The following is a 13,575-nucleotide window of genomic DNA, read 5'->3' as shown; positions in this document are numbered from 1 at the left end:
TTGAAATGTAAATTACTGAGTATTTACCGCATCCGGGCACAGATTAAATCCAAACAATACTCATTGGTGTTAATATCTATATATATATATATATATATATAGATATATAACCCTGTAAAAATAAAATAAAAATGACTCATGGTATTAAAACCCATGGTATTCATGTGGAATATAGCCTATTTAAATCCATCTTAACTTGAGATCTAACAAGCATATAGAAGGATCAAATGCAAACCTCTTTTAGAGTGAAAAGAGATTTGATCCCTCTAGGAGCTTGGTAGATCCACACTTAAGATGGATTTATTCTCTCCAACCTGGTATGGTAGAGATGTTGTAATGTAATGTCCTATTTAACATTTGACTGGGTCAAAATAGCATTAAAAACTTAATATTCATATTAATATTTATATTTATATTTAAAATTAATTAAAATTATTAATAATTAAACAAGTCTAGATCCATTTTAGCTCCAGATCTACCAAGCACCAAGCACCAAGAGGGATCCAATCTCTTGAGATGTAAACCTCTTTTAAACTGAAAAGATGTTTGATCCCTTTCGGTTGTAGTTAAGATGGATCTATCTTAACTCCAAATCTATCAAGCACAAAGAGGGATCAAATATCATCTCTTGAGATGCAAACCTATTTTAAACTGAAAAAAAAAAAATTAAAAAATAAAAAATAATAATAATAATAATAATAATAATAAAATTGATCCCTCTCGGTCATAGTTAAGATGGATATAGGTTGGTTTTATTATAGCTCACATAGTTTTTTTTATTTAAAGAATTTTTTTTTTTTAACTCGCAGTTGAGCACAAACAGAATCACATGTAGGCCTCATATTTGGATGTAGAAATTGAGATGTAGAATGCACCTCTCGACACAATAATCTCTTGGCAAACATGTAAACGCATAATTAGTGTAAAATTAATTAAAATCCACGATGATGATTTTTAAGTAACAAATTAAAAAATTCTTTATAATTATTTAAAAACACAAGGAATTGACTTCCAAAATGCATTAATCAATACTATTTTTAAAAAACATAGTCTAATTAAAAGATGGAAATAATTTTTTTCTAAATATTTTTTTCCTGATTAATTTTAGTTAAAATGATAGAACTTTTTAAAAACTTAAAAATTAAATATTTTTTCTAATTAATTTTAGTTAAAATGGTAGAATTTTTAAAAACTTCAAAATTAAATGATTTAGTTTGCAGAATTAGAATACCCTGAATTTTTTTTGATAAATCTATTTATAAATTCAAAAACATATTTTTAATAGCGAAAAAAATCCATAAATAAAAAATGAGAAACTTACAGCTGCCCTAAGCCATGTAGTTTTCTCGAAGGTTACATGAACTTTTATCAAAAGATCATCTAAGGCTATTTAAAGAAGATAAAGGAAGTTGCATATGGAAAATGCATGTTTTGTAAGTTGTATGAATCTTACAAGTTGTTTCGAGAATTAAAGTGGAACGTGTTATAAAGTCTTAGATCCCATCATAATTAAGTTGATGTCTCTGCCCATCAATGTATAATCCCCCATATATATATATATGAGCAGGGGATAGATGTAATGGATATTATCAACTTTCAGAGTCAAATGGTTGGTGGATATTGATTGTATGAAAAATTGACTAACTTATAGGTTGAAAACCATTGCAATGGCGGTGGCGATTTGTATCACCTATCAGATTCCAGGAATCAGATGGGGTGGTAGTGGATAGATGTAATATGGGGTGGTAGTGGATAGATGTAATATTAATCATGAGAAAATTGAAGAAAATGTTTATCACAAATGCAAATAATATTGTTTTAAGATGGAATTTTTTTTTATTATTTTAATTTATTTGGTGGTCATTTTAGTCGATTTTGTAGTCATAGTATTAATTGGTATTATAATTTATGATATATTAATTTTTTTTAAGTTGGTATGTATTTTCCCTTAGTATAAGGCATAATCGTCTTATGAAGTTTGGTTTGGGTCATTTTGTTGATGAGATCCATTCTCAACTGATTGTACTAGTAAGATTTGAAATATAAAGTATTGATTTATTTATATATGATATTTTGTTAATTTATTATAATTTTATATTTAAGATTTGAAATATAGAGTATTGATTTATTTATATATGATATTTTGTTAATTTATTGTAATTTTATTTTTATTTATTTTTTAAAATTAGATTATAAATATTAATATTGAAAATATTATTATTTCAAAGTTTTTTAAAAATTGTGGTATGATAAAGAGTTAGAGGTAAAAAGGAAATTAAGATATTCTAAGGCCGTGATTAATCCAAATCCCAAAAATCAAAGTATATCTTTATCATAATTAGTGTAAAGAAGAAAACAAACATTAGTAAACTATGAATAAATTCTCATGGGCTCCAAAGTGAAATTGATAATCAATTCTTAACACCTCTTGGGATGTAAGAATCTTACCTTGTGACACTAAGAGGGTTGAAGACAAAAAACACTTCCTCATATATTCTCCATTATATACTCAGATTAGATCTAAATTTGAAAATATTTGCCACATTTTTTGTGATGGATGTTAATAATCATCATCATCAAAATGTATAACACTTTATTTAATATTAGAATTCTCAAATTAAGATAAATATTATACTTGCTCTTTTTATTAAAAGGATAAGATCCTATGTACTTATTTTTTCAAATTGATAATTTCTCAATGAGTTAAATTTAATTTCATTACAATTACAATACATGATTGACTTTATCTCTTCTTTTTTCTTTTTTTTTAATTGATGAACAATTTGTAACTATAACCAAGTGCTAACTACTTAATGAGCCCTTTTAATGAGCCCACATTAAATTTATTCATGCACACTACCTATTGAACCTTATATTATAATAACCAACATGATAGAGGTCCTAATCCACATTACATTAAATAGCCACCACACATAGTATATTCTTAACTCTAATGGACACATAGATGCCTATTACACCCTTTAGAAAGACCCCACTATTCCATTTCCCTCTAAAAGCATTGTTCTTAATTAGTATAGTAATAATGCACAATGATAAACTAGGGTCCCATGAATACCATGATGCTAAAGTAATTTAGGTGGCTCATTCATCAACACAAATATTCTAATGTTAGTATGACAATGCTAACTTCTAATTGATGACACCTAAGTTAGACAGATAATTAAGTAGTGTGCTTTAAATGGGCACCATAATCAAGTGAATCCAAATAAAAAGATTCACCTATAGGAAAAGTACCATGCACATAGTTCTAAAAAGTTGATTGTGGATTTGGAATGAACACTACCAAAAAAAAGTAGCTATAACATGCTGTTAACTTTCTTTAATGATGTTCACTTCATATGGAGTATGGCCATCAAATATAATATTAAAGTAATTTACTTCTTATAAATGATAACCATCCATATACCATACATCACAAGCCTTCTCTAAATCACACCATGTCTATCCTTCTCCTTTCTATTTCTCTAATATATTTCCGAAGTGCTCACCTTTGGATTGCTTCTCACATTTTTTTGTACTTAGGGCTCCAAAGCTTTAGGATTTGAAAATTTGTCTATTTTGATAAACCATCTTTTGATATGATTTTCATATTCCATTACAAAATCAAGAAAATTTATAAGAGGAAATTCTTCATCACAATTTGCTTAGAAAAAGATATCCCTCAATTATGGGGACTAATATATCCATGTTAATTGCAATGATCCACTATAAGCTTGAAAGCTAAGGTTTTAAAATAAAAATTTAAAGAAACCTATATTTGATGGATCTCTTTCGTGTAACCAGGGTTTTGAGGCTATGATTTGAAATGACTGTAATTCTTCAATATTGACGAGAATCACTATTATGATCCCATAGTAGAAAAGCAGTAGTCATAACATGCTCTTGACTTCCCTCATTGATGTGAAGAGTGTGTCATCAACGAGAACTTGAAAGTATTTTACTTCTAATAAATGGTAATTGTCCATACACCATTCACAAGTCTCCTCTAAGTCACACCATGCCCATATTTCTCTTTTATATTCCTCAAAGTGCTAATGTTTGGATTATTTCACATGCTTCCTATATTTTTTTGTACTAAGTTCTCTAGAATTAATAACTTTATAGGAATTGCTTTAGGAATTGAAATTTCCTCTACTTCAATAAACTATTGTTTGATGTGTTTTTCATATTCCATAGAAAACAAGAAAACTTATAAGAGAGACTTCTTCCACATAATTTGGCTAGAAAAAGATATGCCTCAATGGCGGGGGCTAATATATCCATGTTAATTGCAATATTTCACTGTGAGTATGAGACGCAGGGTTTTAGAACAAAATTAATAGATTCTTATATTTGATGGATCTCCTTCATGCAACTAGGGTTTTGAGGCAACTAATTACGTCATAAGAATTTTTTAAAAACAAGGAAGACACTGAGAGGACCAGATGATTACTCAAATAATGCAAACGTAAGGAATGCAATCCTATTTGGTGTTAGTCAATATGAACTTGTCAAGGTAATGCATTGTAAATATGTTAAGGAGGTCTAGGATAAGCTCAAGGACAATTACAAAGGAGACACTAAGGTAAAGAAAGCTAAACTTCAAACATAGAAAATGAGGTTTGAAAGTCTAAAGATGAATGAGGATGAAAGTATTGCATAATTGTTTCTCAAAGTTGATGAAGTAGCTAACACCATTAGAGGCCTTAGTGGAAAGCTTGATGAAGAAGTTGTGGTTCAGAAAGCATTAAGCTCTCTTCCCATGAGATTCAATGCCAAGATCTCTACCATTGAAGAGATGCAGGGCCTGCACACTTTCATAATGGAAGAACTAGATGGAATTCTCACAACATATGAAATGAGGACTGGAAAAGAGGGGTCAAAACCAAAGGAGGCTTACTTCAAAGTCTCAAATATAGTTATATGTCAGGAGGTCAAAGAGAAGAGTAGTGAATAAGCTCAAGGGGAGTTGCAAGATCAATAATAGCATGCGTTCAGGGGGAGTTGATTTCTCAAGAAAAACATGATATTAAAAGTTTGCAAATATGATATGTTTTGTCTTATTTCACTTGTATAAGTGGTTGACATAATGAGGTTCAACAATCATGAGCATAAGCAACCTATCATGTTAAGGCAAAGGAAGAATTTGGCTCTAATAATAATTTTTAAAAGATTATAAAATATTGATTCACCCCCCTCTCGACATTTTTCTAGGTCCCTTGTCCCACAAACAAGGGGGTCTCATACACCAATTTGGTGTATGACTTGGCCCTGACCTTAAAATTGGATAATAATAATAATAATAATAGAATTTCCAAAAACAATTGAGACACAGCTTAAAATAGTTTTAATTTCTAAGATACTTTTTATAATCCCTCTTAAAAACCTAATTTTGAAATGTCATAACCATTCATTCTAATATGAACTCAATTTGAAATGTCACAACCACTTTTCTTTTAATGACATTGAGATTAAGAGAAAAACATGACCAATAATAATAATTCCATTAACTAAAAAAATTCTCTAATAACTCTAATTATGATCCTCCACCCCTAAAAATTTGACTCATAAATAATAAATAATATATAATAAAATCTTTACAATAAAAAAACTTTACCTCATAAATAATATATAATATATAATAAAATCCTTAAAATAAAAAAACTTTGTACAAAAAAATCATTTTGTGAAATATCATTCCTATTCATTTATAAACCATAATCTCATCTTTATTTATAAAAAACCAGCAAAACAATAACCATAATTAAATGCTCTTTCGAATAATACATTATATATACTTAATATTAATTAAATCATAACCTTTGATAATATTATATTAATTAATAATAGCTATATCTTATATTTAATTTTAATTTTAATTTTAATGAGTTTATAAATCTATAATAAATTTTTTAAATTAAATATACCAATTAACTCAAATTTATAATAAATAAAATAAATATAACACGGCGTATATTCACCCTTCTCCTTGCAAAGTAATAGTCATTCTCCATCCATTATAGGTTTATATTTTGAATCTATATCAAGGTACTAGTAATGTATTCATTCTATGTTTATATTTTGAATCTAATATGGTATATAGGTTTATATTTTAAAGGTAACATGGCACAAGTTAGGGAAACGCAGGAGTTTGTTGGTAGTATTTTGTTGTTAAATGATGATGGATTGATTAGCTTAGGTAAAGGAAATTAAATATTATGTTATTTTTTTCTGGATGAAAATAAATAATAAATAATATGTTATAGGGTATAATTGAGCGGCGACTATATATACTCACTATTCGATTTTGGCTTTGATAAAATTAAACGATAAATATATACAGCTGCCACCCAATTAAGGAGTAGTCTACTTAGGCGGAGGAATGAGCTGGTTTCCGTCACCGCCCGGAAAAACCTCCGGCTCCGGCCACCGGAAATTCCTCCGCCCAGCTCCGCCAAATATCGTGTGGATGTCGGTTTTGGTCTTTCTATGTTCCAATATATATTCGTTGTATAGGGGTGGTAGCCACTAGGGGTGGTGGCGCAGTTGGTTAGCGCGTAGGTCTCATAGCTTATCTGAGAAATCCTGAGGTCAAGAGTTCGAGCCTCTCTCACCCCATTTTGCCTGCTGACTATTGAATTCCATTAAATTTTTTTATTGCCACTTATAAATTTTCTGAAATGATCAGTTGGATATCTTTGGATTACCCTCTCTCACCCCATTTTGCCTGCTGACTATTGAATTCCATTAAATTTCTTTATTGCCACTTACAAATTTTCTGAAATGATCAGTTGGATATCTTTGAATTAGCAATGTAAATTTGCCAAATTTGTGAATTTGCCAAATTTGTAAATTTATCAGTAGGCAAATTTACATTGCTAATCCAAAGATATCCAACTGATCATTTCAGAAAATTTGTAAGTGGCAATAAAGAAATTTAATGGAATTCAATAGTCAGCAGGCAAAATGGGGTGAGCGAGGGTAATCCAAAGATATCCCACTGATCATTTCAGAAAATTTATAAGTGGCAATAAAAAAATTTAATGGAATTCAATAGTCAGCAGGCAAAATGGGGTGAGAGAGGCTTGAACTCTCAACCTCAGGATTTCTCAGATAAGCTATGAGACCTACGCGCTAACCAACTGCGCCACCACCCCTAGTGGTTACCATCCCTATACAACGAATATATATTGGAAAATAGAATGACCAAAACCGACATCCACACCATATTTGGCGGAGCTGGGCGGAGGAATTTCCGGCGGCCGGAGCCGGAGGTTTTTCCGGGCGGTGACGGAAACCGGCCCATTCCTCCGCCTAGGTAGACTACTCCCCCAATTAATACCCTACAACATGCTTAATATATGTTGTTCTTTCTTTTATTATGAAACTAGTTCAGTGGAGCCTTCCACTCTCATCTGTAAGGGTACAGCCGGTTAAGAGAATGTTTCCCATGTGCTACAATATAGGTGACTTTAGTACAATCCGCGAGGTACACAGGGAAGGAGCTCGTGGGGCCTGGTAACCAGAGAGATCCAGGTCGCACATCCCAAAAGGCACGCTCTCAAGGTTTTCACAGGGAAGGAGCTCGTGGGGCCTGGTAACCAGACAGATCCAGGTGGCACATCCCAAAAGGCATGCTCTCAAGGTTTTGGGAAGATTCATGGAATATCTGCTGCAGCTGTGTCCAACTTTTTCCTCACTGGAGCCAGCGCAAATGCCTGTCCATTTCTTGCTTACGAATGTGAAATCGCAATATGTGTGACACCCTGTAAAGTCCTTGGCGTTTGACATACGGCAACCTGCCAAACCTCAAGAAGTTTCCTAAACGCGTATCAGGTCTACTCCGGTGCCAAATTGGAAAACGGTACCCCGTCTAATTGATTTCTGATAGCTTTCTCAACCCATTATCAGCCAGGCGCCCTGCTACAATCAATTCTTGCAAAAGACCCCGGATTAGCCATTACTGGTTCAGCAGGAAGCTCTGGATTAAGCATTTGTAATTATCGATGGCGAAGCACGGCAAAGCTTCTTTAATTTCGATACCCGCAGAAATGATAAGTTCCCTGAACGGGCATGTCATTTGGCCCAGGAAAGGTCTCAGACACGCACATCCTCAAGCACTTCGCAGCTCAAGCTTTTGGCTGGTGGCTTTCATGGCGTTCTGCGCTTGCGTTGCGATACTTCAACTCGTTGCTACTTGGAAAACCGGCGCCACCATCATGGATTCTTCTTGCAGCTTGCCAGCGCGTGCGGACCCCGATATTGCCCGGTACACTTCGACGGCTCTTCTTGCAGAAACGGCGCCATCTCTGCTACCTTTGCATGATTTACCGCCGAATATAACAGACGGCGAGAAGGGTTTCTGGGCTCAGCCGGATAATTTGGGGTACAAGCCATGTGTCGAGTTCAGTAGGGAGTACAGGCAGGCGTCGTCAAACATCTTGAAATGGAGGCGCAGGTATTTGATGGTGGTCGTCTCAGGAGGTCTCAATCAGCAGCGCAATCAGATCGTCGAGGCGGTTGTGATTGCCAGGATTCTGCAGGCGGCTCTGGTTATTCCCATTCTGCAAGTCAATGCTGTTTGGGAGGACGACAGGTAATTCTTTAATTTCGATTGCGGATAAACACATTCCAAGCCATGCCGTCGCCTTCGTTTATACTAAAACTGGATATTTACTGTTTCCTTTTTATGTAGTGAATTCTCGGATATCTTCGACGTCGAGCATTTCAAGAAAACTCTTAAAGGCGACGTCCGAATCGTTTCTTCGCTGCCTTCCACTCATTTGATGTCGAGGCCAGTGGAGGAGAAGATAACTCCTCTTCACGTTAGCCCCCGCTGGATTCGATCTCGGTACCTCAGGCGGGTAAGCACTTAATTTATTCAAATTCTTTGAATCTCACCTCAGTGCATAGTGCGTTCACAATTTTCCCAAATGAAATTGAAAACTGACTAGGATCTACACATGGCAGTTGAACAAAGAAGGAGTTCTGCTTCTTCGAGGATTGGATTCGAGACTTTCCAAGGATCTTCCTCCCGATCTTCAGAAAATCCGCTGCAAGGTCTATTTTGCTGTTAATTGCCCTCTTTCTTCGCAATTCCCAGGCACTGGAAACAAGAAAATGTCTGTTAATACTTTATCGTCTGTTTGTGTTCCAGGTCGCCTTCGACGCCTTAAGATTTGCAGCACCAATTCAAGCTCTGGGGAACAGGATTGCGAAGAGGATGTGGGAAACAGGCCCTTACATAGCTCTGCATTTACGGCTGGAGAAAGATGTTTGGGTTAGAACTGGATGTCTTCCCGGCTTGGGTTCAGAATATGACCTAATAATCCAAAACGAGCGGAGAAGCCATCCAGCTCTTCTCACGTCGCGATACAACATGACTTACACAGATCGGAAGCTTGCTGGTCTCTGTCCTTTAAACGCCATGGAAATCGCCAGGTTATTTTCATTCCCTTTTCTTTTGTTCTCGCTTCTTTCAGCGTGATATTATTTAAAGTTTTCGCTGTTCTATTATTCTCCATCACCAAATTATTTCCCCCCTTTTGGAATAGGCTGCTTAAAGCGCTGGGAGCGCCCACAAACAGTCGAATATACTGGGCCGGCGGAGAACCGTTGGGCGGAAAGAAGGCGTTGGAGCCTCTGATCAAACACTTTCCAAATCTTTACAACAAGCACAGCCTGGCCTTGTCAGGGGAGCTCCAATCTCTGAACAACAGAGCGTCACTTCTAGCTGCAATCGATTACATTGTGGCACTAAACAGCGATGTTTTCATGGCATCACATGGAGGAAACATGGGCCGTGCGATTCAGGTACTCTCTCCAATAATCCATGTTTAGAATTCTATTGCATATTCTATCCATAGTTGCGTCATGAAATTTATTCACATATGATTGTGCAACAGGGCCACAGGGCGTACTCGGGCCACAGAAAGCACATAACTCCAAACAAAAGACAGATGCTTCCTTACTTCCTTGACAAAACATTGGGTGAAGAAGATTTTAACGTCATTGTGAGGCATCTGCATGACGAATCGCTTGGGCAACCTGTATTCAGAACCGGTAAATCAGGGCGTGATATCGTAGCTTACCCTGTTCCTGAATGTATGTGCACAAAACAGTCTAAAGAGCACAGGTAGTCACATTCCTTGCACAGTCAGCCATGAGAACATGATTGAGCAACAATACCCTGGTCCGGAGCTCCAACTGAGGATCTGTAAACGGCGGATAACATAAACGTCCACTGATCCTAAATTATGAGCTGTCTGGAGAAGTAGAATACTCATGGCTAACCGAAAGTGATATATATGGCGCTCTGCCTATTCTGATGTTTTTGCAGTAGACCACAATTTTTTTAAATTTATGGAAGGCTACAACAAACAGAGCTGTTGCTTAAAATCTGTTATAACTGTTTGCGCAAGTCCTCCTGTGACAGTGAAGAGATTGACGGAAGGGCCACCGCTGTAAATGTAAATTCGCGGTATGGAGGATTGTTCTTTGAAAATGGGCATCATGACGGCTACTCGATCCGCAAGTCGGTGCTTAGACCCCAGTCGAAGGCGTTGAAGTGCAATAGTAATCGGCATGACAGGATTGAAAAGAATTTCCAACCCCCACACCCTTCAACTGGAATTAGAATGGGGATCCTATCAAATACCCACAGATTTAATCTCGCTGGAATTGGAATGCCGACAACAACATCAAATTATTTATGTATATAAATCGCTATTCATGTGCAAGTTGGCTATTTTAAAATTCAGTCTCCCAATTTTTTTTTTCAGGGAGTTATCACCACATTGAAAGGCGTGTTGACATCATAGTGCGAGGTTGTAAGTGTTGAAAATAAAGTTAGCCAGAGGTGGTTTTGATGGATGTAACTAGTACTGAATTAAAGCATATGAAAATTTACAAGTGTTTTTTAAATATTTTAAAATTTGCACTAAATTTTCTACTCTGCGCGTATATATGCATGGGTAGGAAGCCTAGCAACTTTTTGAATAATACGGAGAGAGTTTTTATCCAATTTTCAAGTGTCAAATGCAAGAATAAGCAAAATGAATTTTTATTTCCAATCTTTCATATTATTCCCTTGGTAGGAGAACCATTTTACACAGATTCTTAGTTTTATCTCCAAGAATCTGTTTAAAATCACTACTTCATCTGAATTTAATGAAGTTATTTTCCCTTCGAGTGAATGCTATTTCTATGGATCTTTATCCTGTCATTGTTACTTCACACAGCCACTATTATAACTGCAGATGCTTAGTATATTTCCAGATTGGCTGCAAGGGACTTCTACGTGGTGTTCAACCTTTATATACAAATTCTGTCAATCTGCAGTCAGAGTTATGCATTACACTGAAATCGTATGTGAGATAAGAAGCGGTTTTGTTTCTGTGGCAGCAATTGTAGGCATGGTAATGTGCCAAAGTTACTGAAGTTTTTGGTATGCTTTACTAGAAGGGATTTTTGTTCATAAGCGAAGGGATTTTTGTTCATAAGCGTCATTTTGCATGTGGCAGGGACTTTGCCAGATTCTGCAGATGATGAAAATGGACTCCCTTCACCCAATTTGGTCTATGGTGAAAAGGCTTATAAGGTATTTGAAGCGAAAACCTCTGATGAGGAGGAAATGATTAGCCTGTGTGCTGGGCTGGTTTGCATTGTGTTTGTTTCTAGTAGATCTAGATCGGAAAATTAATTCTACATTGTCTAGAACTCTCACATTTGAGGAGATTAAGGTCGAGATGACAAAACTAGGTTTTTCCTTTGGGATTCCTTCCTCTTTTTTTTTTTTTTGATTTGAAGTCTCAGTCCTATGTGCCTATCTTGAGAGTATGCCATATCAAAATGTTAAGAAGCAGAAGAGAAAAGTCCTTTCATGTTTTGATGTGCTGTCTGTATCGATACAAATGACATGGCAGCTTTAGCAGAGTTTCGGATTTCCTTAGTTTCATTGCATTGCTTGATGATGCCAAATCGACTTAAGTTGAAGATCACATTGACACTGGCTGAAGTGTATGATATGCAAACCCAGATGGGGTAGTGTTTCTGGCTTAATTCAGGGTTTCTTCCATGACCAAATGATATCTCAGTTTCAAGCACATTGGGAAACAGACCAAAGTTGAATATAAAAGGAACATTGTTTGTCTTTGGAAAAAATTGATACAATTCTAATTGGTATCGATACCTTGATTCTGAGCTTATCGATACCCTGATTCTGAGCTTGTTTGTGACTGCATGGTTTTATGTTGCTGGTATGTGCTTGAAATTTATGCATAAGACGTTCCCTTTGTAACATATAACGCAAATGCTAGTTTAAAATTTGCACTAAATTTTCGTATATATATATGGATAGGAATGCTACTTGCAACTTTTTGAAACGTGGTGTTGGAGGTTTGATTACACATGTAAACGTGGTGTTGGAGGTTTGATTACACATGTAATGGCTGTATTAACAGAGTAAGTAATGTTTGACTCTTATTGTGCTAAGGATGCTTGGTAACTTTCCTGATAAAGAAAAAAGCACATTGCTTCTTCCTAGATGCACGAGGGACATATTTATATGTTAAATTGATTAAAAAATTATAATCAAATAAGGTCCATCATTAAAGATGTATAAAAGGCGGGACTATTCACATTAAAACACAGACACTTCCCTGGCCCTGGCCCAGGCCCAGGCCCACTGCAAGGTTGTGCAATACATTACCCATATAACACATACAGCGCAATGTGCAATACATTCCCATCTAACACACTAGCGCGGCCCACACCGTCAAGCTATCTAAAACATTAACAAAAATAGGGACTTCTTTTTTTTTTTTGCTCCGGTACGGTGCAATTAATTGCAATTCATTTTCCACCTACAAAAGAACGTCCATAACAAATTATTTGCATTTTCCAGGTACAAATAAAGTTGAAAACAAATTATTTGTATGTATTGGTTTGGGAATTTTTTTTTGTTGTGGTTGATAAAATAAATTTTATGTGATCTATATTTTGGAATATTTGAAGACATTTTCGGAATAAATAATATTGGTAGAATTAGACCATTGCCTTTAGAACCATCTAGTGTGGTTCTACCAATGTAATTTCTTCCAAACATGTCTTCAAATATTCACAATTTATTATAATTTATTTTTTAATAAAATATTTATTTTAATTTATGATAAAATTTATTAATTAAGTTATGTTAAAATTTATTATAAGAAATTATTATCATTCAATCTTACTTTAATGTTGATTTATAAATATAGGATGATTTATTACTAGCACGACTATATAAATTAAATAACTAGTAAATGTTGATAAACACCAATTCAAAATAAACACCAAAACATTTCATCATGCATTAAGTTGTTAAAAAAAAAAGAAAAAATCATAAATTTTAACTAAATTATAATTTTATTTAAAATAATAATAATTATTAATAATGATATAATGAATTAATTGTGCCAATAGATATTTCTATTTTGGAATAGGCTTTCCATAATTTTAATTTAATTATCAATTATTATTAAGTAAATCATAAAGATTTAGTCTATACACAAATAAAAGGTTGAGATATAGTTCCAA

At 34.5% G+C, this 13,575-nt stretch overlaps 1 protein-coding gene and 2 non-coding genes across 3 annotated transcripts; 2 read left to right on the top strand and 1 right to left on the bottom strand.

Moving 5' to 3' along the window:
- The first annotated feature begins 6,531 nt into the window (after positions 1-6,531).
- TRNAM-CAU (transfer RNA methionine (anticodon CAU)) lies at positions 6,532-6,618 on the top strand. Its single transcript is given in 2 exon segments — positions 6,532-6,569; positions 6,583-6,618. It is a non-coding gene; the product is annotated as a tRNA-Met (tRNA).
- A 452-nt stretch (positions 6,619-7,070) lies between these two features.
- TRNAM-CAU (transfer RNA methionine (anticodon CAU)) lies at positions 7,071-7,157 on the bottom strand. The gene is given in 2 exon segments: positions 7,071-7,106; positions 7,120-7,157. It is a non-coding gene; the product is annotated as a tRNA-Met (tRNA).
- A 627-nt stretch (positions 7,158-7,784) lies between these two features.
- On the top strand, positions 7,785-10,923 carry LOC149153272 (O-fucosyltransferase 20-like). The gene is made up of 6 exons (XM_089439090.1): positions 7,785-8,596; positions 8,696-8,864; positions 8,971-9,060; positions 9,158-9,441; positions 9,555-9,813; positions 9,906-10,923. Exons 1-6 carry the CDS (start codon positions 8,007-8,009, stop codon positions 10,137-10,139), a joined length of 1,626 nt encoding a protein of 541 aa, XP_089295216.1. The 5' UTR covers positions 7,785-8,006; the 3' UTR covers positions 10,140-10,923.
- Positions 10,924-13,575: the final 2,652 nt, after the last annotated feature.

Source organism: Pinus tabuliformis, chromosome 9 (genome assembly GCF_031772625.1).
Source record: "Pinus tabuliformis cultivar Carrire ecotype Pingquan chromosome 9, CPIR1, whole genome shotgun sequence".
In the NCBI taxonomy this organism is placed as follows: Eukaryota; Viridiplantae; Streptophyta; class Pinopsida; order Pinales; family Pinaceae; genus Pinus; species Pinus tabuliformis.
This window is presented reverse-complemented; position numbering and strand designations above follow the sequence as displayed.

Bases quoted from the DNA above. Each gene is read 5' to 3' on its own strand.
- LOC149153272 (XM_089439090.1), top strand. From the start codon at position 8,007: ATGGCGAAGCACGGCAAAGCTTCTTTAATTTCGATACCCGCAGAAATG. The intron at 8,597-8,695 runs GTAATTCTTTAA...CTTTTTATGTAG, and splicing joins GCTGTTTGGGAGGACGACAG to TGAATTCTCGGATATCTTCG. The intron at 8,865-8,970 runs GTAAGCACTTAA...TACACATGGCAG, and splicing joins GATCTCGGTACCTCAGGCGG to TTGAACAAAGAAGGAGTTCT.